This window comes from Propithecus coquereli, unplaced genomic scaffold, assembly GCF_000956105.1.
Source record: "Propithecus coquereli isolate 6110/MARCELLA unplaced genomic scaffold, Pcoq_1.0 Scaffold158, whole genome shotgun sequence".
Lineage (NCBI taxonomy): Eukaryota > Metazoa > Chordata > Mammalia > Primates > Indriidae > Propithecus > Propithecus coquereli.
The window spans coordinates 327334-351733 of NW_012140302.1; the positions used below are offsets into that span (position 1 = coordinate 327334).

The 24400-nt window shown below is 57.5% G+C and overlaps 3 protein-coding genes across 5 annotated transcripts; 2 read left to right on the forward strand and 1 right to left on the reverse strand.

The window, feature by feature from the left end:
• Positions 1-559: 559 nt before the first annotated feature.
• Positions 560-8447, reverse strand: TMEM151B (transmembrane protein 151B). The gene is made up of 3 exons (XM_012640937.1): positions 8328-8447; positions 5793-6233; positions 560-4589 (listed from the first exon to the last, which is right to left on the reverse strand). Exons 1-3 carry the CDS (start codon positions 8445-8447, stop codon positions 3462-3464), a joined length of 1689 nt encoding a protein of 562 aa, XP_012496391.1. The 3' UTR covers positions 560-3461.
• A 4624-nt stretch (positions 8448-13071) lies between these two features.
• Positions 13072-20447, forward strand: NFKBIE (nuclear factor of kappa light polypeptide gene enhancer in B-cells inhibitor, epsilon). Its single transcript, XM_012640816.1, has 6 exons — positions 13072-13658; positions 16076-16178; positions 16901-17123; positions 18178-18266; positions 18435-18674; positions 19410-20447. The coding sequence occupies exons 1-6, from the start codon at positions 13291-13293 to the stop codon at positions 19473-19475; spliced, it is 1089 nt and encodes a 362-aa protein (XP_012496270.1). The 5' UTR covers positions 13072-13290; the 3' UTR covers positions 19476-20447.
• Positions 20448-21119: 672 nt separating this feature from the next.
• Positions 21120-24394, forward strand: SLC35B2 (solute carrier family 35 (adenosine 3'-phospho 5'-phosphosulfate transporter), member B2). Of its 3 annotated transcripts, none has more exons than XM_012640857.1 (4): positions 21120-21287; positions 21798-21991; positions 22176-22330; positions 23019-24394. In XM_012640857.1, exons 1-4 carry the CDS (start codon positions 21277-21279, stop codon positions 23955-23957), a joined length of 1299 nt encoding a protein of 432 aa, XP_012496311.1. In that variant the 5' UTR covers positions 21120-21276; the 3' UTR covers positions 23958-24394. The 3 variants fall into 3 exon arrangements, with proteins under 3 accessions (XP_012496311.1, XP_012496312.1, XP_012496313.1); XM_012640858.1 differs by having other exon boundaries at positions 21146-21287; positions 22266-22330; XM_012640859.1 differs by lacking the exons at positions 21120-21287; positions 22176-22330 and having other exon boundaries at positions 21911-21991.
• Positions 24395-24400: the final 6 nt, after the last annotated feature.

A 24400-nucleotide genomic window follows, 5' to 3' on the forward strand; every position in this document is an offset into this window, starting at 1 on the left:
GGGCTGTATGGGTAAAGATGTGAGGTGGGGGAGGGAGCCTGGGACGGGGAAGAAGAGGTATGAAGTAGGACCCAGCCCCTGTGCCCAGGGACCCCCACAAATGGCCAACTTCTTGCAGGGATAGGGAAGTCAGGATTCTGAGGAACTATGCCTGCCCAGACTCTCCCATGGGGATAGCCACCTCCCTAACCCCCCCAGCCCCCTCCCCAACATTTTCTTCTGCACTGAACAGACCTTTGACCTTCAAACACACACACTCTCCTCTGGCTACAGCAGAGCTATGCCTGGCTCTGTCTGCCACCCTCACCCCTGCAGATGCCTGTTGCTTTACTCTGCTTTAAGTGATCCAGTTCTACAGGCCATGCCATCCCCTAATCCCCCAGCCTGGGAAGAGGACAACAGAGGTGACAGGAGGGGCTCAGACCCAGTGGCTTCCCCTGGGGAGGCAACTGCAGATGACAACAGCTAGGGAAGGATGGCACTATCCCTGCCATCCATCCCAGAGAGCTTCTCACAAGAGGGAGGAGCTAGGGAAAGAAGTGCCGCACTGGGCAGGAAAGTCAGTGAGTCATCCACAACTTTATTGTCCACCAGTTTGATCTGTACAATCTTTGCGCTTGGAAATCCACAACAGAAAGGCCACAGTGTGATGCACCCAATTGACAGAGACCTGTCTTCTCCCCAGCCAGGCCCAGCCCACCCCACAAGCCCTTGTCCTCAGGACACATGGAGCCTCCCAGGTGCCCTCCATGAGTCCCCATCGCTGTGTGGCTGCCCAACCTGGGCCCACACCCACAGGAATCACATCAGCCTATGGGGCCACAAGAGGACCTGATGGATTCAGGCTGAGCCCCATCCCCCACCCTCCTTGGGCTGAGTGGCCCAGAACCTCCAGACCCGTGTCCCCAAAGGGTGGATCAAGGAGTGTCTGCCCTCCAGGGACTCCTTCCAACCAGCAGGCGCTGAGCAGAGCACCAAAGGGGACTTGGGAGTGACTTGCATGTGTGTGTCTGTCTGGGCAACCTAGAGTCTGTCTGTGCCTGACACCCTCTGACAGTTCCAGAGTGCAAACGTGTAGGTGTGAGGGTGTGTGTGAGTGTGTGTAAGTAGCCACAGCTGCTAGCAGAGGTTCTAATTAGAGAAACAAGAACATTCAGTGTAAAGTTTAATTTTAGAGATTAATTAATTTTCTGGTTTTCATTTTCCCTGGCAATCAATAAAGCTACCAAGAAAATAGACCAAAGAATTGGTTTCTCTCTAAGTCTGTGCGTGTGTGGGAGTTGAGGCTGTTTGTGTGAGAAGACCTAGGCAGAAATGGTCAATACAGGCAAAAATAATAACAGGGGCCCCCCTTCCCCGCTTCCAAAGCCAGGCTCTGTTTCAGGAACAGGCCTGAAGGAGAAGGAGCCAAGTCCCTCCCTCCTTGGAGCCATGAGGTGGCGGGGCTGCCCTCACACCGGACATGACATCCAGGTGCCAGCTGGCCAAGGACTGGGGCCTGAGGCTACAGCTAACCACCTGCACCTCACAGATGTCCGTTCAGAGGAAAGAGGGGTGCTCCAAATTGCAGGCCCCAGAAGAGCACAGACTTAGGGTCCAGGCAGACTCAGTGCTGGCAGGCAGGTAGGCACTGCTGCCCAGGAAAACCTGGTGGGCAGCTGTTCCTGCTTCCTAAGCCTCCTCTCTGGCCTCCTCTCCCTCCTCACTTAGCCATCCCTACATGAAAGTAAAGCTCAACTCCCTGATGAGCCATAGGCCGTGATGTCCCTCCAATTTGGGCCCCTCACATTCCCCCTGGGAAGGAGGGAAGGGGAGCCAGAGGAGATGTTGCATAGGTGGAGGCCACGCCCACTGGCCTGGCTGGGCTGGAGGAAGATGGGCGGGGCTGAAGGGGGGGGAGGAGTTCTGATGGTTCAGGGGACATAAGAAGCATCAGGGGTGAGTGGCCCAAGAATTATCCTCTCTAGCCTGAAATGTGAGCTCAATCCCTGGGTGCTAAATCTGCTGGGAAAACTTTAGCTAGGGGAGTTCAGAGGGTAGGGGGGTTGTTCACGGACATGCACACCAAAGCACGTCAGGGCGGAGGTGGTGGGGGTGGGCATGGGGAGAGAAGGCGGTGTCAGAGCTTTGGGGGAACAGAACATAGGGCCAGCTCCCTGGGGTGCTGGCAGGATTCCCCTTTGAAGACCCTGGGACAGACAGCAGGGCTTCAGCCCTTGGGATAGGGGAGGATGGAGGGAACAGGCAAGATTTAGAGAACGCCTGCCTCTGAGCCTGCCACTGGAACTGAGTATTTCTCCAGCTGGGGCTTGTGATGTCCTCAGCCCTGCAGAGGCGTGTGTGAGGGACAAGCACACTCCATTCCTCCCCACAGGTCTAGGGGAGGCAAAGGCCACTCCTCACAGATACCCCACCTTTGGAGGGCCTTTTGCTCTACCCTCCACTGCCCTTGACTCCTCGCCCACCCCCCTGCTTCCAGAGTTCCCCATTGTCACCCAGGTCTATCTCATGCTCTCTCCACTTAGTCACTCACCCTGGCCAGCTTTAATGAGTGCCGCCTGGGTGGCACGTCACTCTCTAAAGAGTACCTGTCCAGAACCCAGGTGAGAAGGCTGCTGGGAGGCTGCAGGGTTTAGAGAAAGGACTGAGGTCCGCAGCCCTCCACACTTCACCTGCCCCTCCCCCTGCACCCTGGCAACAGCTCTTCCCAGCGAGGGAGCCTGCAGTGAGGTCTGCATGGTGAGCGCAGTCCCTCCAGGACCCAGACTCCTGGGGCCCAGTGAGATAAACAACAGTGGAGGGAGTGACAGAAAGGAAACCCCAGTCTTTGGGGTCAGCGCCAAGAAGAGGACAGCAATATTTCCACGGTGTTGGAATGCAGTATTGGGCTGACACCTGGCCCCAGCCTCAGACCCACTGAATTCATTAGCTGGTTGGAAGCCAGCCTGCTGGTCACCAAACCACCACCCCCTCAACAGACAGAGACCCCAGGGGGTGAGGTAAAGGAGGAAGGACAGCCCCAAGTTCCCTTCCCCACAGCCTCTAAACCTCCCGGCTGCATGCACAGCGAGGGCCGCTCACTCGAGATGAGGCCCAACGTGGGTGCCACAGCGCAGTTGCCAAATAACAGTCAGAAGATCCGTTGAGAGGCCAGACAGGACATCTCGAGTGTGCGTGTAGGGAAAGGAGGTCTCCCCTTAGAAACTAAGGGGTGGGGCTTGAAGAGAGGATTCTAACAGGGTAGGTTTCTCAGGGAGCTGCCCATCCCCTCCCACCTGTCTCTTTATGTACAGGGACGGCGGGGGGCTCAGCCCCATCGGGGTGCACCCTTCCCTCCCCTGTCCCCTCCCCCCAGCACAGCCTCAGTCACCATCGTGACTCGCCCTGCTTCACGCAGTGAGCACACGCCGGTGAGGAGCAGGCGGGAGGGCGGCGGCGCGGGCCTCTCCAGGGGCCGGAGGTCACAGTGAGGTCTCTACGCAGGAGCCATGGCGGTGCAGCGGCCGGTGGCTGTGGCCCAGACACCCCTCCTGCCGGTGCACGATGAGGACCGGGAAATAGAGGGCGTCGTGGTAGGGCGGCGGCGGCCCAGCCTCCTCCTCGTCATCGTCCTCGTCGTCCCCCATGCTGGCCTGGCTCGACAGCCGCGTCTGCTCCGTGGGGCAGCTTGCCTCGTTGACGCTTCCGCTCCGGCTGCGCCACAGGCAGCTGCGCCGGGAGCCGTAGAGGCGGCCGAGCGAGAAGCGGCTGCCCGCGCAGCCCGCGCCCCCTCCAGGCGCCGGGCCGGCCCGCGGGCTGGCGCAGATGCTCAGGGCGCTGCGCGAGAAGATGGACGAGCTGCTGACCGCGCGCTGGCAGTGCTCGCAGCTGCGCCGGTACGGGGCCACGCCCGCCGCGCCCGGGCCGCCCACCCCGCCGTAGCGACACGAGGGCGCGTAGCCGCCGCCCGCCGCCCCGCCGCAGCGCGCCCCCAGCCCCGCCAGGTCCATGAGCACCGCCTCGGAGTAGCTGGGCACCAGCTGCTGGTTGGAGCGGATGTGCCACTCGAGCTCCGTGCTGTCCACCGTGTTGACCCGCGGCAGGCGGTGGGTGAGCGGGGGCAGCAGCTCGTCGCTGGGGCTGAGGCCGCCGCCCGCGCTGCTCGCCGAGCCCGGGCCCTCCAGGCCGAAGAGCTTCTCCACGTGGTAGTGCGCGTAGGCCGTGCGGTACTCGGCCAGCACGCGCAGCGGCCACGACAGCGTGAGCAGCGCCGCCGCCCAGAAGGCCGACGAGCAGGCGTACCACGGCGGCCTGGCCGGGTCCGGGAAGGCCACCATGAACTCGCGGAAGTCCACGTTCTTGAGGTGCATGCCCTCGCGCGCCTCCATGTAGTCGTCCAGGCCTTCGTTCTCAGCGAAGAAGCGCGCGCGCTGGCACAGGTACGCGTTCTCCGCCTCCACGCTGGCGAAGCTGAAGCACTTGGTGAAGCGCAGCCGCGTGGCCGGCGCGCCCTCCAGCCCCACCAGCGCCTTGGACACGTCGCGGACGCCGCAGCGCGCGTAGTCGAACTCCGCCTCTGCCACGTGCGTGTTCACGCGCTCATGGTAGACCTGGGGCGCAGGGGGAGGCGGCCGGAGTCGCGAGGAGCCCATGCCGCGGTGCCCGCTCTGTCCTCGCCCGCCCTGTCGCTGCTCTGGTTGCTTGGTCAAACCCTAAGCCTGTCCTGGTTTAGGTGCCCGCTGGAGCAGGGCAGGATCTCTACATCTGATTTATAGAGCAGCCGAGGCCCTCGGCTTAATCGGTGAGTTAGAGATGAGGACGGGACTAGAACCTAGCCCTACCTGTGTGCATTTAAATTTTAATTAAGCGCTTCTTCCTCTGGAGTCAGGCACTGGCCATGAACTGCCCCTCTGGCTCGGCTGATCCTTTGCCACCGCCTCCATTGCCCCGTGCTGCCCGCTCATCACCACAGCCTCCCTTCTTCCCTTTTCCAGGTGTGTTTCCGCATGGGCTTCCCAGAGGAGCTCCCTGAAGAACCCCTCTGTCTCTAGTCTCCCCGTCAGGCCTTAGCAATCACTCAGTCGCCGCCTTGCTTCTCACAGGCATCAGGCTTCCGTCTACCGCTCCCTGCACTGAGACAGAGATCGCCTGCATCTGGGAACATCTCCTCCCCCAGGACCCCAATTTGTCTGAACTTGGCGGCTCCAGGAGGTGCTGACTGACCTGCCTACCTCCCCTGAGAGCCTTAGACTTGGGATCCAGGGATCTGGGTTTGCTTGTAGCACTACCATTTAGGAGCTGCAGATCTTGGGCAACTCACTGATTTTAGGTGCCCCTACCTGTGAGAGAGAACTCGATAGCAGTCACCTCACTGAACAGGTGAGAGCATGTGAGACTGGGCATGTGAAGCCATCTCCAACCATTAAGCACTAAACAGTGTAGACCCTGGAGCCGGACTGCTTGGGTTCAAGTCCCATCTCCACCACGTACCAGCTATTTGACCTTGAACAAGTTACTTAACCTCTCCAAGCCTCAGTTTCCTCATCTGTAAAATGGAGGTAATACCTACCTCATAGGGTTGTTATGAGGGTTAAATAAATGATTTTAATATTTGTAAAGTACTTAGAGCAGGGCCTGGCTCCTAGTCAGCATTTGCTGTTATTATTATGGTTGTCGTTATTGCTGTCCTTTTGCAGTGCCCGCTGGGAGCTCACTGCTGCCTTGTGCTCCTCCCATGGGGGCAGGGGAGTGGGGCAGGGTCGAAGCACCACCTCCCATCTTGAATGGCCCCGAACTCCCCTCCAGCTCCTCACCTGGGTGGTGGTGTAGGCGTCTCCGTTGCGGTACCGGGTGACCTGGCGGGTGCGGCGGACATAGTGGTAGCTGATGGCCTTCCACCAGATGCAGGGCGTGGCCTGCTGCATGCGGCCCACACGCTCCCGCACACTGCTCACGTCCACACGGTGCTGCAGCTCATGGCGGGCTTGGCAGTGCCAACACTCCACCAGGTAGACGGCGTACAACATGAGCAGGAAGGCCAGGGGGATGTAGACATAGCCGTTGGAGCAGGGGCTGTCATGGTACATGAGGCTGTTGCCCTGGTAGGCGCTGCTGAAGGTGAGGCGCGTCACCGTGGTGACGTGGCACCAGGCCACTGCCCCCAGGCAGCCGTACATGAGCAGCGAGAGCAGGAGGCACTTCCAGTGGGACTCACGGCAGAGGGACTTGGTGAAAGAGGGCTGGATGGGACGCTGCTGCTCAGATGGGCAGGGAGAGGGGCCGAGATGAGTGGGAAGTGAGACAGTGGGCAGGACCAGGCACAGAGATGGATGCAAGGATGGAGGGGCAGAGGCCAGCACCAGAGATGACAGGCAGAGACACAGGGATATGGAGAGAAAAGGAAAGACCAAGATGGGCGCCGGAGACCAGAGATAAAAACAGAAGTGACACAGAGTGACCCATAAGGACAGGAAAGAGGACCGGAGTGCCAATACAGGAAAGTACAGAGAAAGACACCCCAAGAGGCAGAGAAGGATCAGAGCCAGAGATACAGGCCCAGGCAGCAAAGAAGACACAGATGGATGGCATGGCACCCAGAGAGACAGAGTCCAAAGACAGACACAAAGATGGCAATGACACAGGAGAAAGTGTGGATGGGGAAGATGGGAGGACAGACAGGCATCAGTGAAGGCAGGTCCCCAGCCTAGAACTCTTCCAGATAATCCAGGGAAGAAGGAGGGACCGACTGACATCACCTTCCCACTTAACAAGTGGGGCCCTCACTCCAGATTTTTTCAGTCCTGGGTTTTATAGAAGCCATTTCTTTTGACCCATCCACCTCCCTAACCCTCGCGATTAACCTAATACACATCCTTTGGAGGAGGGCCCCCAGGGAACCCCAAGCCCTATCTCCTTCCCCATGTTCTGGACCTCGGTTCCCTTGTGAGTCTCCCTCCTGCACCCTGACATCCTTCCCCCTGTTCTAGGATGGAGGGGAGGGGGCTGGGGTCCCTGAACAGAAGACAGTCCGGGAGAAGGTATCCAAAAGGCCAGAGGCATTTGGCTGGGGAGACGATGGGGATAGCAGATGTGGGACGGTCATAGGGAGGAAGACGTTTCAAGTCCAGCCATTTGTCAAAAGAAAATGATTTTTGGTACTCTCCTGGGGCCTGCCTGTTAAAGTACTTGGCACATTCTGTCCCAGAGTTGGCACAGTGAGTTGTTTACATGTCCGGCTCCCCATTAGACTGGGTGCTCCGGAGGGCAGGGCCCAAGCCTCATTCTCTTTGCATCCTGGGTGCCTACCATGGTGCTGGCACCTAGCAGCAATGTAATAAATGAATATTGAGTTCAATTTCTCATGGTGGTGTCTGTTTTCCCACCCCTCCTCCCTCCTGTCTAGCTTTAGGAACCTCCTCCTCCCCCATTCCCATACACGACCTTCTGCTGGGATCTGACTTTTCCCCTCAATTCTTCAGGCTTTACCTGGAGGCCAGCCAGGGAAGGGGAGAAAAGTGGAAAGACAGGGCACAGTAACAGGCAGGGGGGCCTGGATGTGGAAGTATGGGTAGGTAGGTGAGCTAGGAAATAGCACAGTATATGTGGACAAGGAGATTAGGGTACATGTGCCTTTCCAGGAGCCTTGTCCTTGGGAGGTGTGTACATATGTGCACCTTTACGTGTCAAGCTGGTGTGTGCTTGTCCTAATGTGAGCACATCTGAAAGGGGCTCTTCTACCTGCAGGTCCGTCCCTGCTTGTTTCTGCCCTAGTGCAGTGTGCATGTGTGTGCCCAGTGTGCTTGGAGGACCGAAGAGTAGGGCCCCCAACTAGGGATATAGGGAAGCAGCAGGAGCTGGGAGGGAGGGGTGCACACCCTAACACACACTCCCAGTGACTCTGGGGGAATCCCCCTGTATACATCGGACCTCCTTAGGGCCCCAGCTCAGGTGACACCACCACGTCCCCACGGTACCCTCCTGGCTCTGTAGCCCCTACAAGTCGCCCTTCTTGGCCTTCAAGGTGGCATCCCCCTCTATGCGATACGATCCCTGCCACCATCCTCACCCCACCTTCTCTCATCCGCCCGGGGTCCGCGAAGCTCCGCCCCTAGGCCCCTCCCCCTGCCCGGGACCCCCCTGAGCCCCGCCCCTGACGCGGCCCCTTCCCCGCCACCGCGGACAGCTCCGGCCGCCGGTGGGGGCGGCGGCGCGGACTGCGGCTGCGGCGGCCGGCTCGGGGTGCGGGGCGCCGGCCGCGCTGCGGCGGAACCGGCGGGGGCCGCGCGCTGTGGGGGGATGGGGGGCCAGGCTGCGGCCACGCCGAGGGAAGGGGCGCTGCCGGCTCTCACCTCCTCTCGGGCGGGGCCCTCGTCCGCCGCCGCCGCCGTGGGCTCCTCCGGGACCCCGGGGCCGCCGCCGCCGCCGCCACCGCCGGCGCTCTCTCCCGCGGCCGAGCCAGGGGGGGACATGGCGTAGAGGGGGTGCGTCGAGCTCAGGACCTCCCGGGGGGCTGCCGGGGGCCGGGGGCATCCTGCGCGGCCCTGGGGAGGGGACGGGAGGGGGCGGGGCCCTCGCTGCTCCCCACCCCCCGCCGGGGGGAGGGGGCCTGGAAAGGGCACCGGGGGTAAGGGGATGGGGGTGGGTGGAAGGCAGGCTGGAGGGGCCGGGCAGGGGGGCCGGGGCCGGGGGCGGTGTCACCTTGAGGCCCTCGCGGCGCCGCTCCGCCTCCCGCCCGCTCCCGCCGCCGCCTTTTGTCTGAGCCGAGCTGGAGCCAGCGCGCCCCCCCTTCCTCCCAGCGCAGCCGAGCCCCGCCCCCGGCCCCCCAAACTCCGCCTTCCCCAAGCCTACCTAATAACCACCCCAAAGGGGAAAGCAACAGGGGCTTCCCACACCCCTGCCCTGCTCGCAGCCCTGCTTGCAGCACCTCCCTCCCTCCCACCGACCCACCCACCCTGGGAAGATCTATGCCGCAACTCCTCTCCATCTATTTTTCCGTGGAGAGGGCGCCCAAGGTTCAACCAACACCCCCTCTAAATCCCTGGTTCCCGCAAGTTCCTGGGCTGAGGGGTGGGGGAAGGAAATTGAGTCTTGGAACCCTAGGGAAGAGCCTTACTCCTAGTTGCGTGGCAAAGGGTTAAAGCAGGAGCCAGACTTCAAGAGAGATGGAATAGGGTGAAAGGAAAGAGATTGAAGGTAGATATAAGAAAGGACTAACAGAGGGCAGAGGGGAGGACATTGGAACCGCCCTTCACTGAACCATCTTCTTTCCCTGGAAGAATAGCCCCAGAGAAGCAGTGAAGTGTGTCCTATGCCCTAGGCTGGAGGTCAGGAAACTTGAATAATAATTCTTTAATTCTGGTTCTGCCATTAATGAGTTGTGTGACCTTGGACAAGTGCCTTCCCCTCTCTGAGCCTTAATTTCCTCATCTTTGCAGTGAGGAAGTTGACTGGACAATCTCTAAGGCTGTACACTTTGGGTGTACGAGGCAAAGTCATAGACCACAGGCCAGGCTGAGTGACTGTAGGCAGCTTACGCCCTCGTGCCATCTGCCCCACACTGCTTTACCAGGCATCCTCTAGGACAGACAGGAAGGAAACTGACATTGATTGATTGATTCATTCATTCATTCCTGGCTGCGTCCATTTAATAAACAGGTATTAGGTGCCTACCATGTGCCCTCACATGCAAAAACGAAACACAGTTTCCTACCCTCAAGGAGCGCAAAGTCCAATGTGAAGGGAAGGATATGGAAACCAATCATTATGACAGAATGTGACAAATGCCATGCATGATCAATCTGTGTGTACAGAGTCACTGTGGAATCCTACCACGTGTCATTAGGGTCTTTGACATATAGTAACTGTTCTCCCCATTTATTCACAAGGAACCAAGGCAGAGGGAGAGTGAGTGACTTACTCAAGGTCATGTGCTAGCACTCACAGACCTAGTCCTAGGATTCAGGTTTTTCCCATTCCAGAGTTCACGGAGAATACTTGGGAGTAGGAAGTTAGCTTGAGGCAAAGCCTGGATATCTGATCTTTGGGGACAGGGTACAAGCACACTGATCTACCCGGGATGTTCCTTCCCCTTATCTGGGGCAGGAGAGCCACTGCCTCCACCCTCTATTCCCACTCCTGCTTCTGCTTCCGTTTTCCTACTCTTCCCTTTCCAGGCGAGGTGAAGGTGACTCTCTGTCCATCTATCTCCAACTATCACTTCAGAACTATCCAGCCTGCATGGCCGTCTCCAGGTCAGTGAGTCCATTCTCTCTCACTGAACAGAGAAAGGGGACAGTGGTGAAGAGGCAAGGTCTTGTTCACGCCCATGGTAGAGGAGGAATCTCACTTGGTGGCTTATTCCAATGTCTCCCTCCCATGATCTTTGGGAAGTCTGCCTCACAGCCAACTCCATCCCCTCTTTTTCTGGTTTCAGTCCGGTCCACCAAGCTCAGTCCTCACTGCAGACAGAGAGCAGAGGCCCTAACCCTGGCCTTTCCTAACCCACACAGGATCCTCACACTCCCCGTTTAGTTGTTATAATCTTCCTCCTGACACTCACTCCCACTGCCTTCCTGTCTCCACTTCAGGGGACTCTGGAGGAGGGACAGCCCAACTCTTCTGGCCAACCCTGGAGCTCCCAACAGACAAAAGACCACCCCTGCCTTCCCCATTCACATACATCACCCTTCCCTGGAAGCTTCTGGAAGAGAGGTGAAGGGAGGGGGCGCTGGAAGGAGCCAGCTGACCAGCTGGTCACCATGGAAACCAGGCCTGTTTCCTGAAGATGAGCCTGGCTGGGGTGGGTGGAGAGGGAAGTGGGGGCATAACAAACGGAACCAGAAAACACCAGCAGAGAAAGACCAGAGGAACCTCAAAGAAGACTGGAGTGGAGGAGGCAAAGTCAGGGCCCTAACAACGCTGTGGCCTGAGTCAAAGTCCCCAGGTCATCCTTCCAGATAATGCAGGTCCCTCTCCCCATTCCTGGAGTGACGGGAGGGCTTCCTGTCAGAGTGAAGGCTCTGGCGCTAGAGACAGTGGGTGACTCAATGCTGACCTCAAGTGGCCGTAAAAGGTGCTGCCACACACCTGCTATGGCTCAGGGCCAGACACCTGGCTGGGTTGGGGTGGGTTTTTCCTTAAATTCAGCCTCTGAATGAATTAGAAGGACAGTCTCTGCACACTTCTGAGTTCTTGTGTCCTTGCAGAGGGCTCTTCTCCATGTGGTTTAGATCTTGATAAAGGAAAGGAGGTTTCACTGAAAAAAATGTAAGAATTTTGGATTAAGTCAGGAGAAGCCAGCTCTGCACTTTGTAACTTGACCTTGGGCAAGTCAACTCACCTCTCTCAGCCTCAGCTTCCCAACATTAAAATAGGGATTATGGCGCCTTACTTTGAACCCAACTGATCTGGGTCTGGAGTTTATTACTGTACTTTTGTTCTAGCCTTTGAGGATGGGAGAGGACATGTCAGGGTAGGAGACTGAAAACATCTGAAATCACACTGACCCCAAGGGAAGGAGATGCCTCAATTTCCTTGGGCTTTCCCCTCATGGCTCTTCCTGCCTCATGCTCATCACATCCTTCCTACTCTGCCCCTCCACGGGGATGGAGAACAGGGGGCCATCTTCTCCCCTCAGTCCTCCCCTGCTCCTCTCTCTAATCACCCCCAGAGACTAGACCCTTCTCCTCTCCCCATCCTTCTTCCCTTCCCATTCCCAGTTCAAATGGAACCTTCCCTGCCCTCACCCCACTGAGTAATTGGCCCCACTGTGTGCCCCCACAACACCCTGCTCTCACTCCTGTTTTAGTCCAACCACTCTGAGTTGTAAATGTCAGGGAGCTTTTTGAAGGCTGGGACTATGGGATTATTTTGTTGGTTGTGGTGGTGGTTATCATTGTTCCTGTGGGAGCTGATTTTGCTTCCAGTAGAGAGAACAATGTCAGACATATAGGAGAGGCTCCATACATGTTTGTCAAATGGGTGAATGATGGATGAATAAAAGGTTGCAGGGGGGACAGCAGTGGGAAAGCTGGCTAGTAGCCACCTATACTCACCCTATCTTCCTTTCCCCAGGCCAGATCTGGAAAAGACAGATATTCCATTCGGGATGACCATTGCTGACCTTAGGATGATGGCACTTGGAGTAGGGGGAAGGAAAAGGAAGGAGCAAATCATGGGCCCCTGGTTTGGGGTTCCCCATGGATGGGGTTCTCCCACAGCCGCCGTAGGCCCAGGGAAAGCAGAGACAGGAAGGAGGAAAGATGTTTTGGGGCTGTGGCTACGGCAGGGACCTGAGCAGAGTGCAACCCCGCATGTCTGGGGCCTCCCCATCCCCGCCCCACTACGAGGAACTAACCTTCCCCCTGACTGCTGGGGGTAACCAGATACTGTAACCAACCAAGGCCAGTGTTTCACCCTGAGGAAGAGGAAACCCCAGGACTACTCTGCTCCTTAAACAACAGTCACTTGAGATAATTCACTTTCCAAAAACATATTCTTACATCCTATTGTATGTAATATGGAAATTTGACACAGGAGACTCTGTATCCAGGACCCAAAAGAGAACTGCTCCTTTAAAGACAACGGGTGTCCCCTTTCCCTACACATACTCTTGGGCACGAATAGGGAAAGATGAGAAAGCAAGAAAAATTGAGAGAAATGGGCAGGGGATGGAAAGCCATGCTTCCTCGTCCCACCACCCACGTGCCCTCCCCATAAGACGTCCGGTTTGTGCAGACAGTAAATATGCCTTTAAAACGAAAGAATGAAGAAATAGAAGAAGTGGAAAAAGAAAAGAAGAAATGCATGGAACTAATGAATGGAATGAAGAGGGAAGGGGAAAAGAGCGAATGAATGAATGCATGAATGAATGGACGAATGAATGCATGAATGACTGGTTGAATGAATCAAGGAAGGAGTGAGTCAGGACTGGTAACCATAGACTCCAAGCCTACGCAGAGGCCGGGATGAGGGGGATTCCGGAGGGGCGTGGCCTCCGTCCGGAAGCGTCTGTCGGGGGCGGGGTGGGGCGGGGCCAGTCGGCGCGCGGTTACTTCGCGGGGCCGAGGGGCGGGGCGAGAGGGAGGACCAGATCTGGCCGCCCAGCTGCCCCGAGTAACCGCTGCTGAGGACCCGACCGGCGCTGCGGACCTCGTCCTCGCTTCTCGCCCACCCCTTGGAGCGCCACAATCCGGCGAGGAGGCCGCTCCGGGTCCGCTCTGCTAGGGGGACCTGCAACCCGGAAAGGCATCGTGCCGGAGCCCGGAGCTGGATCCTGCTCGGACAGGGCCCCCGCGGGCCGGTGCCGCGGGCATGTCGGAGGCGCGGAAGGGGCCCGACGAGGCGGACGAGAGCCAGTGTGACTCTGGCATAGAGTCTCTGCGCTCCCTGCGCTCCCTACCCGAGCCCACCCCAGCCCCAGCCTCCGGGCCCTCGGACGGCGGCGGCCCCCAGACCTGGACCCATCCTCCGGGGACCGCCAAGGAGCCACAGGAGAAGGAAGACACGGATGGGGAGCGGGCTGATTCCACGTATGGCTCGTCTTCCCTCACCGAGCCCCTGTCCTTGCTGGGGGGCCTCGAGACTGAGGAGCCGGCCCCACGCTCGCCGCTCCCTCCCACGGGGGCGCTGAGCCCTCAGCAACTGGAAGCCCTCACTTACATCTCCGAGGACGGAGACACGTAAGTATGGGGGCTAGACTGAAATGCTAACTCTGGGCCTTCCCAGGAACCGCAACAGGCTGGGCACCCCAACTCCCCCATGAGGATCCCTCAAGGCGCCCGTCTTGGAAAGCAGTAGTCCCCACTCTCTCTTCCAAACTCCAAACTTAACTCCCAGCCCACTTTTGAGGTCAAGCCAGGCCCAGATTAGAAGACCTGGCATTGTCGCTTTGCTCTCCCTTTTGGGGGTGAGCAGAGCTGCCAGGGCCTTTACCCAGGCACCTGGAACCCCAGCCAGCATCTTGGAAATCTACCGATAACCCACCCCTAGGAAGAGAAAATTCCCCTGACCAGTCCAGTTTTTGTTTTTTCTTACTGGAGGAGGGGGCATCCTTGTTTGCTCAATATCTGGGATTCCCAGCCCCTGACCTCAGAAATTCCTGTCTCAAGGAACAAGAGGTGCCAGTTACAGGTTGCCAGTCAAGGCCAGGAAGCTAGGGGTGGGGGTGCCACCAAGGTGCAGGGTTGGGGCTGGCCCTGAGGAAGAGGGGGTGAGCCAGGCTGGGGCACTTTTGCCCCAGCAGACAGGCGGCTGGCTGCCGCAGCTTACTTCCTCCTTTGCTGAGAAAGAGGAAGTGAGGGCTGGAGTCAGCCTGACACCCTACACCTTCCAAGCCCCCAAGTCCCCATCTCTGTCCTGTCTGACCCCCTCATTTTACCCTTCCTCTCCCAGGCCCAGGTGGAATTTAGTGGGGCCTGGGCCAGAGGGCAGTTGAACTAAGAAGCATTTGTGTGGGATGGGTTGGCCAAATGAAGACGTAGCCCCCAAGAAAAGAAAACACTGTCAGAGGAGGGAGTGGCTGGGATTTTGGGGTAAGAAACAAGAATTTGGGGTGGAGGGAGAGGGTGCTGGAGTCTCAGATCAGGGATACTGGAATAAACAGGGATAAGGGAGGCAGGAGGTGCCTGTCCTGACCCACTTTTTGGAGACGTAGGGGTCCTAATCCTGGGTAGCCATTGACTTGACCCAGTGGATGGGAGAGGAATGAGCTCAGTTCTTTCTGTACTCTGTGCCTGGATTACTGGCCCTCAGATCAGCCCAGAACTCCAAGATTTTGGGGGCTTCATGCAAGATACCTGTGGTGACCTTTGATCCAGGGAGTGGGGACTTCTGACACTGCCCTCTTTTGTTAGCCTCTTGGCCCCAGCCTTTTCCATCTCTAGTTAGACAGGTGTTGTGTCTGCACTGGATGTATGTGTGTGTGTGCGCGCGCGCGCGCGCGCGCACGCACAGAGGAGAGAAGTGTCAGAACTCCCCAGCAGTTCCCTGGAGAGGAGGGGGGCACTTTCCTCCCTTGGAGGTGTCTGGGCTGTGGGAGGTATGGAAGTGGGAAGAGGAAGTGGGAGGAGGGGAGACTGGAGGAGAGAGGGAGGTGGCTGCAAGAATGTGACCCAGAGAGCAGGCCCTGGCCGAGGGGATTTCCAGAGCGGTTCCTCCCTCCCTCCGTCACTCTCTCCTGGGCCTCTCTTGCTGCTGCAGCCAAAGCCTACCGCCTCCTGCCCGCGCAGCCCCTTCCCCAGCCCAGTCAGGCCTTTTAGCCAAGCCACTCACCCCCCACCAATGCCCCAAGGCAGCTGTCCCAGCCAAGACCCTCCAGCCCTGGCTTTCGTTTTACCCACCTGATCTGGGGAAACCCCCCTAAGACTGGAACTTCCCCTCCCAGCTGCCCCCTTTACCTCTAGCTTATGGCTCTTGGCACCCCAAAAAACACACATTTTTCTGCACTGCACAGACCCCACACACACACACTTGGGGGTGCACACAGGAGTGGAGGGCCTCTGCTCACGCCCCACCTGGTCTGTGCTGTCTGAAGATCAGCCCCTCTGGACTCCCCTGGGAAGGGAAGTGGGAAGGGATGCCACGCTGTCTCCTTGATCCTCTTACGGGAACTTCTGTTTCTCTCCCTTAGAATGTGTAACATTGAGTTGCTGGTGGAGGGATGACCCTACCTCTCCCTCCTTCTGTCCTCCCTGCTGGGGCCAGGGGAGGTGGGGAGCCCAGCCCTGGAAACCCCCTCTAGACTACTTCGGCAGCTTTCAGTTTGGCTTTGAGATGCAGCTGGCCTGGCAGGGCCCTGGGGGCAGAGGGGAGCGGGTGTGGGCAAACTGGACAGGAAGGCCCTTGTCCTGTCATCACCCTGCCCACATGCCCACCCGGCCAAGGCCCTCCTGCAGGCCAGCCATGGGAACTTGGAGCTCCCACCCTCGGGATCCTGGCTTCCCATACCAACCCCTCACTTCCTGGCCCTCACTCTCACTTCCTGCACCTATCCTATGGGTAGCTAGTTAGAGGTTGATCTGTTCCTTTTAACCCTAAGACCCCAGCCCACCCTCTCTGGCCTGGGCCCTGACTCCAAGTCCTGCCTCTGTTCCCCTAGGCTGGTCCACCTGGCAGTGATTCACGAGGCCCCAGCAGTGCTGCTCTGTTGTCTGGCTTTGCTGCCCCAGGAGGTCCTGGATATTCAGAACAACCTTTACCAGGTGGGTGGAGAGAGTGGGCTGTGCCTTTTTCTGCCCTGGCAGCCATCTCCAGCAGCCACACCAGAGTCCAGTCTGCTAACTCAGGAAACCATATGCCAGACACTTGGCTAGAAGCTGAGGATGCAGACGTGAGTAAGACACAGCCTCTGCCCACAAGGTGCTTGCAGCCTGGGCTGGGGGACTCATGTCGAATACCTAAATACACATCACAGTGACAAGAGTTGCGATAGAAACACACACCAGCTACTTGCTGTTGGGTCCAGTGTCTTTGTGGAGCAGCCAGGGAAGGCTTAGTACAGGAGGTGACATCTGAATGGAGCCTCAAAGGAGGGGTTTTCCAAGTGGAGTCTGCCAGGTACCTCTGTCTTTCCTCCTCCAACCTAACCCCTGCAGCTTAACCCTGGGGATGGATAACAGAGGTCTCCCCTCAGGGGGAGGGGCTAGATTCTGCCCCCACATGTCCTTTCTCCAGGGGCTAAGGAAACCTACAAGAAGAACAGGCGCCACTTTTTTCACCCTGCTTCCAGAGCTGGGGTCCCAAGAGCTTGGTGGGATGATGACAGAAGGAAGGGCTTGGGAGTATCTCCTTGGAAGGACTATGGCCCTTATAAACTGCTTTCAAAGAAGGTGCTGGCGCTGGTGACTCCTGTGCCCACCCTAGTATGTTCCCAGAGGTGGGAGCATGCTGCAGTGGCTCTGTGACCCTCTGTTTGTGCCTACAGACAGCACTCCATCTGGCTGTACATCTGGACCAGCCGGGTGCAGTTCGGGCACTGGTGATGAAGGGGGCCAGCCGGGTGCTACAGGACCGGCATGGTGACACAGCCCTACATGTGGCCTGCCAACGCCAGCACCTGGCCTGTGCCCGCTGTCTGCTGGAGGGGCAGCCAGAGCCAGGCAGAGGACCATCTCACTCCCTGGACCTTCAACTGCAAAACTGGCAAGGTGCGGGCAGCCTCAGAGCCTGTGGGATGAGGAGGGCATAGGAGACAGGGACCCCACTCTCGGGAAAGGGAGGGTCTCAGCACTGATGCCCCTCCAGCTCTAGGCACATAGATATTCAGTACGTCTTTGTTAAATGAATCGGTGACTGATTTGATCTAGAATTTACCCAGCACCTACTGTGTGCTGAACAGAAACTAAACCTCGCCCTTGGGATAGTCAGTTTAATAGAGATTAGATGAACTCATTCATTCATTCAACAGAATTGCACTGAGGATTTTTTACGTGCCAGATACTATCCTAGGAGCTAGGCTTGCATCTGTGAACAAAACAGAGAAAGATTGAGATTGACAATAAATACAAGACGTGAATTATATAGCATGTTAAAAGGAAGTAAGTGCTATGGTAAAAAGCAGAGCAGAGTGAGGGGAGGGGGAGAGTTGATATGATTTTTAAATCAGGTGGTGAGGGAAGGCCTTGTGGAGCCAGGGACATTTGAACAGAGACTTGAAGGAGGTGAAGAATGTAAACTGAATCTAAATCTCTGTTACTAAGCAAGAGAGGCAGGGGGTGGGGTCCAGACCAGAAAGATAGCAAAAAGCCCAGGGGAGCACACTGGAGGAAGTAGGCCCTGGGGAAGGGCTAGGGGCATGAGGATCCCACATGGCTTTTCAGAAAAGGCAGCTTTTGGACTGGGCTAGAAGGCAGGAGCTTTAGATTCTGTGTGTGTGTGTGTGTGTGTGTGTGTGTGTGTGTGTGTGTGGAAGGTATGTGTATTGGAGTAGGGTGTGTTTTGGGGGGTGTCACTCAGCAACCTGATCCCTGAAGCATGAAAGAAAGTTTCAATAACGTGACTCTGAAAAGGTGGAAACTTTGAGTTCCTTTCCTCTTAGACTTTTGAGGGGGTTTTTGGGTGTGCATTTTAACAGTCCTGTGATTAGAGACATTGAGTGGGCACTGAGTCCCTTGGGGCTGAGGGGTAAGGAGGTCCCTGAAGAGAGGAAGAGAGGGAGTTGGTGAATGCAGATCAGCAGCCCCCACCCTCACCCCATCCCAGGTCTGACCTGTCTCCACATCGCCACCCTGCAGAGGAACCAGCCACTAATGGAACTACTGCTTCAGAACGGAGCTGACATTGACACGCAGGTGAGGCAGCCAATCAGGGCACTGCCACCCAGGACCTGCCCCTCAGCTGGTCCAGCCCCAGGTTCCTTGCCCAGCAGTCAGAAGTGGTGGTACTCACTTCCTTATCTAGAGCCCAGACCTAGCACACTGCCTCTTGAGGGCCTTGGTGACATCCTTCTTCCTCTCCAGGAGGGCACCAGTGGGAAGACAGCACTGCACCTGGCCGTGGAAACCCAGGAGCAGGGCCTGGTACAGTTCCTGATCCAGTCTGGTGCCCGGGTAGACGCCCGCATGCTGAACGGGTGCACACCCCTGCACCTGGCGGCTGGCCGGGGCCTCATGGGCATCTCATCCACTCTATGTCAGGCGGGTGCTGACTCCCTGCTGCGGAACGTGGAAGATGAGACACCCCAGGACCTGGCTGAGGAAGTAAGAGGCATATGCTCTGCTCTGCTCTCCAGGGCCTCCCACACCCATAGCAGAGACAGGTGCTGTCACTAGCTGAAAGAGCCAAGGAGTTGGGAGTCCTGGGGTGTAACCAGCCATCTGCCACTCACCAACTGTGAGACCTTGGGCCAGCCTCCGCCTTTCTCTGAGTCTGTTTCCTTAGTGGGTCAGGACCAGCCCAAACTTAGACTCCTACAGGGGCCCTGCAACTAAAGTGAATCAGAGAAGCTGACCAGGTGTGAGACAGTGGGGTGGCGAGGCCTATGAGCCATGCCTGAGGGTCTCTGTACTCAGCTTCGGCAAAGGCTTGCAGAGTAAGAAGGTAAGCACGGTGTTGTGAAAGGTGAAACCCAGATTTTCTGTATAGTCTTTCCTGTTTTTAAATGTTCAATGTAAAAAAAGTACTCATAATGTTTTGTGAGTGCCCTTTCCCATCCCCTCCCAACAAAAAATCCCAGATTCGTGAGCGGGATCACCTGTAAGATCCCTCCTAGTTTAGGTGTTCTGGCATTGCCTTAGAAAAGAACAGCTCACTTAAGGCCTCAGGGCTTGCAGAGGGGCCCCTATTCTGGGGATTAGTATGAAGAGTTGTTCCCTAATGGTCTTTAACTGTCATTTGATGGGAAAGGTGTGGCCCAACAGGTTTCCCCAGTCCCCTCTCCCAAGCTGCCTTTTCCCATGGCCCCTGATCTTGCCTTTCTCCATTCTCCTTCTCAGTCCCTTGTTCTTTTGCCCTTTGATGACCTGAAGATCTCCGGGAAGCCACTGATGTGTGCCAACTGAAGCCAGGGCGGGGTCTGGGGCCCTGGCAGCTCCACCTCTTACCATCTGGAAGCTGGGATCATAACTGCTGCAGTTTGGATCCAGGCAATGTGCCCTACTGGTGTCCTAGGGACTGCTGAGGCCACAGCCTGGGGCCAGTACAGTCCTGAGCTGAGAGGAGGGATTGCAAGTGAGAGAGAACCAGTCTGGAAAGAAGAGCTTCCCAGATGAATGGAGATCCTTGGAAGACCCCCAAAGCCCCACATGCCCTGGGTGAAGCCTGTTTGCCTCTCTTGAATGTGGCAGGGGTTCTTGTTTCTACCCGTGTTGGGTCAGCCTGAAACTGCCCACCAGTGGGAAAACCAGCGGACTCCCTGACAAGAGACTGAAATAGGAGCAAGCAGGGCCCTGATGGGTCCCATCTTCCTCCCACTGAGGACTCTAAAACACTGTTGTTTAAGGACTTCACACAGAAGCCTCTGAACTAAGCCTTTGGAGAGGGGAAGACTCAGTAACATGACACTAAAATGACAGACACTTGAAAAGATTTTCCCTTCCAGAATTGTTTTTGCGTGCATGCACATCTGTGTGCCTTGGGGATTTTTAGACAGGGCTGCCCTGTGACCTTGTGGTAGAGGCAGGGAAGGAAATTGTCCCCTGAGCCCAGTAGGGACTTCGCGGGGGAAGGGGAGTAAATAGTCCTCAGGTCAGAAACCGTGTCCAGCGCAGACCCTTGGCTCTTTTGCGCAATGGCGGGAGAGGAGGAGAAATGAGAAGACACAGGCCCTGGAGGCCTCATCATTGCCCTGGAGGCTGCCATCTGGAGGAGGTGGGCAGAAGGGTAGCCTAGGGAGTCTGGGCACAAGGGAGCTGTGACTTTTTACATTTTTCCTTCCATTCCACACCTTTGAGGGCCCGGATAGGTCAGGCCTATCCTGGCATGAAGAACGTGGGGGAATAAACCAACACAGTCACTGGCCACTTGAGCTTCTAGTCTAGTGAGCGAGACAGACAGCCATTAAAATTATAAACATCCAAATAAATATGTAATTACAAGTTGCTGTGGTGCTGTGAAGGGAAAGAATAGTGGGAAGGAGAACAATGGAGCGGGTGGAGGGCCATACTTTGGGTGGTCCAGGGACCCCTGTCTGAGGAGTGTCATCTCACCTGGGCCACAAGGATGAGTAAGGGATGGGGACAGAGCGTTTGGGGGAAGGCCTTTGGTGCATTAGAGGAACTGAGAGGCCAGTGGGCCTCTACAGGGGGTGGGTGAGTAGGCGAGGAAGACGAGCCAGGCCATGCAGCGCCTCGAAGGTCACGGGGAGTTGGGGGACAGAATTGTTGGCCCAGCTGAGAAAGGAAGGGGACATACCCTGTCAGACAAAGGAAAACTGTAATATAAGGGGGAAGTGCTTGGGACACAGAGCCTCATGTCCCGTCCGTAAGATGGCAGTGGTCACCTCTAGGACGCCCATGAGGGTCGAGGGCGATAACAAAGCAGAGGGGACGCACGGGGCTAGCGCCCCTCTAAGGTTGGGGGTTCTTTGCTCTCTGCTCCAGGAGCAGCCCAGCGGCCCGAAACCGGGCCGCGTCTGCCTCCGGGCCGCGCGGGGGCGCTGTGGCCCGGCTACTGTCCGGGGCACTGCGTGGTCGCGGCAGGGGGCGGAGGGGCGGCCGTGGGGAGGGAGGCGGGAAGAGCGCCGCACTTCCGCTATCCGCTTGCTCACTGGCTGTTCCCGGAGGCGGCGGCGGGAGCGGAGGGCGCGTGCGGCTCGGGGACTCGCATTCCCCGGCCCCCCCTCCGCCCCACGCGGCCTGGACCATGGACGCCAGGTGGGGGACTAGGGCAGCGTGAGCCCACGTGACCGAGCCCCCGGGCCACGTGACTGCCTTGCCTCGGCTTGGGGGGCCGGGTGGGGTCCCGGCTGCCGGCCGGAATAGCCCTGCCTCGAACCGGCGGGGATGGGGGCCGCGGCGTGGTCTCGTGCTCCTTGGAGGGCTTCGGGAGTGTCCGGCGGAAGGGCTAGGGACCCTGGACCTCCGGGAATGTGGAGGGCGGTGCGGGGGGAGGGGGCGCCGCGTCAGGCCTGAGCTGCGGGCTAGCGCTGGAGGGAACAGAGGGGACCTGTGTGGCCCGAGGGGCGGGTCCGCCCCCGGGGAAGGAGGAAGCCCTGCCTGGCCAACGCCGGCTCCTCCGAAAGAGAGAGAGAGGCTCTTTGTCCGGGCTAGGCTGCAGCGGAGGGGGGCGGGGAGGAGCCTGGGCCGTTCTCCAGTGTGGTCCCCTCTGGAGGGCCGAGGGGATGAGGAACTGCACCTTGATCTTTATGTCCGCTGCCCCTGCAGGTGGTGGGCAGTGGTGGTGATGGCTGCGCTCCCCGCCGTGGGTGCAGGCGGGGAGACTCCTGTAGCCCCTCCGGAGTCATGGACCCAGCTATGGTTTTTCCGGTTTTTGGTGAATGCTGCCGGCTATGCCAGCTTTATGGTACCTGGCTACTTCCTGGTGCAATACTTTAGGCGGAAGAACTACCTGGAGACAGGTGTGTGAAGAAAGGGCGGGGTGAGTGGGCTAGGTCGGAATTGCGGGTGCAGTCCAAACGGGATATAACTTGGAAAGGGAGGGAGGGAAGCCAGCAGGCGGGACAACAGGGCAGGCTGGTTGCTCTGGGGGAGATGAGGTGCTGTGGAGAAGATTTGGGGCTTGACTTTGTGTGCCTTCTTCAGGCAGGGGTCTCTGCTTTCCCCTGGTGAAAGCCTGTGTGTTTGGCAATGAGCCCAAGGCCTCTGAGGAGGTTCCTCTGGCTCCTCGGACAGAGACATCAGAGACCACCCCCCTGTGGCAGGCCCTGAAGCTGCTCTTCTGTGCCGTGGGGCTCCAGGTAGGTAGGCAGGTTCTGCTTCTCTTCATGGATCGGGTCCTGGTGGGCAGGGACTTTGTGAAACTGAAGTTTCCATCATACCAGCCCCAGAGGTTTGCGGGTTGGTGTGTTGTGTCCTCCTCCTCTAGGGCACACTGCACCACCATGTTGGAAGTGTTTGGGGGAAATGCTGTCTTTTCTTTCCTCCTCTTCCCCTCTGCAGCACTGGTACGGAAAGTTAACTGTATGCTATTATTTCATGATGTCTGGTGCAGAAGAGGGGCCTTCTCTTGCCCTCTTTTCTGTGATTTCTACTGTGCCATTATGAGGACACTTTTGTGTCCCATGTACTGTAAGCCCACTGATAAAAGTTTGGGGTGGGGGGCACTCAGCCTTTTCACAGTACTGCATGTGAGAGGGGTGCTAACATGCTGACCACAAATACTTTGGATGGAGTCAGCTGTAACATACACCTACTGTGGGGACAGACAAGATCTGGGCAGTCCCAAAGCATTTGTTATTTTTTCACCCAGGCTTGATTTCCTACAAGGTGGATCCACACTGGGGAGGGAGAGGAAACTACTACAGAGGAACCAAAAACTGTATGCTGTCCTTTAAGGCATTTAGACATCATCCTGAGGAAGAGGGTGAGATCCATTTCTTTCTGTCTCTTGCTTATTGTCTTCTGTCTCCACCCTCCCCCACCCAGGTGTCTTACCTGACTTGGGGTGTGCTACAGGAAAGAGTGATGACCCGCAGTTATGGGGCCACAGCCGTATCACCGGGTGAGCGCTTCACAGACTCACAGTTCCTGGTGTTAATGAACCGAGTGCTGGCACTGATTGTGGCTGGCTTCTCCTGCATCCTCTGCAAGCAGCCCCGGCATGGGGCACCAATGTACCGGTACTCCTTTGCCAGCCTGTCCAATGTGCTTAGCAGCTGGTGCCAATATGAAGCTCTCAAGTTTGTCAGCTTCCCCACTCAGGTGCTGGCCAAGGCCTCTAAGGTGATCCCTGTCATGCTGATGGGAAAGCTGGTGTCTCGACGCAGCTATGAACACTGGGAATACCTGACAGCTGGCCTCATCTCCATTGGGGTCAGCATGTTTCTGCTGTCCAGCGGACCAGAGCCACGCAGCTCCCCGGCCACCACACTCTCAGGCCTCATATTACTGGCGGGCTACATTGCTTTTGACAGCTTCACCTCAAACTGGCAGGATGCCCTATTTGCCTATAAGATGTCATCAGTGCAAATGATGTTTGGGGTCAATTTCTTCTCCTGCCTTTTCACAGTAGGCTCACTGCTAGAGCAGGGGGCCCTCCTGGAGGGGACCCGCTTCATGGGACGACACAGCGAGTTTGCTGCCCACGCCCTGCTTCTCTCAGTCTGTTCCGCATGTGGCCAGCTCTTCATCTTCTACACCATCGGGCAGTTCGGGGCCGCTGTCTTCACCATCATCATGACCCTCCGCCAGGCCTTTGCCATCCTTCTTTCCTGTCTCCTCTATGGCCACACTGTCACTGTGGTGGGAGGGATGGGGGTAGCTGTGGTCTTTGCTGCCCTCCTGCTCCGTGTCTACGCCCGGGGCCGTCTGAAGCAACGGGGAAAGAAAGCTGTGCCTGTTGAGTCCCCTGTGCAGAAAGTTTGAGTAGGGTGGAGGGTTCCAGAGGGGTGAAGTAAAATAGGACCCTCTCACCATGTTGGTAATTCCTCTCCTACTGTAACTCATCAGAGGCCCTGGTTCTAGGGCAAAAATGCAGGTGTTTTCTCAGTATCAGACCAGCTCTGCAGCTGGAGGTGGAGAGCCCAGGAGGCAGCTCTCCCCTTTGCCTTAATAGTCAGCCATCATCCCGTATGCAGGTTCTTCTAAGCCCCAGGGTAGACAGTCCTCAGTATAGGGGGTTGGGGGGTAAAGGCTCCAGGGGACAGAGGTACCTTGCACAGCTCCTCCCTCCTCATTCCCTGAGGTCTTGCCCTGGCTGTTGGCTCCACCACCTTTCAGACTCCCCTCCTCCACAGATACCTGGATTTCTTACTCCAGTGAGAAAAGCACAAATGGTGTAGGCTCCAAATGCTTTCCCAGGAGGGTAA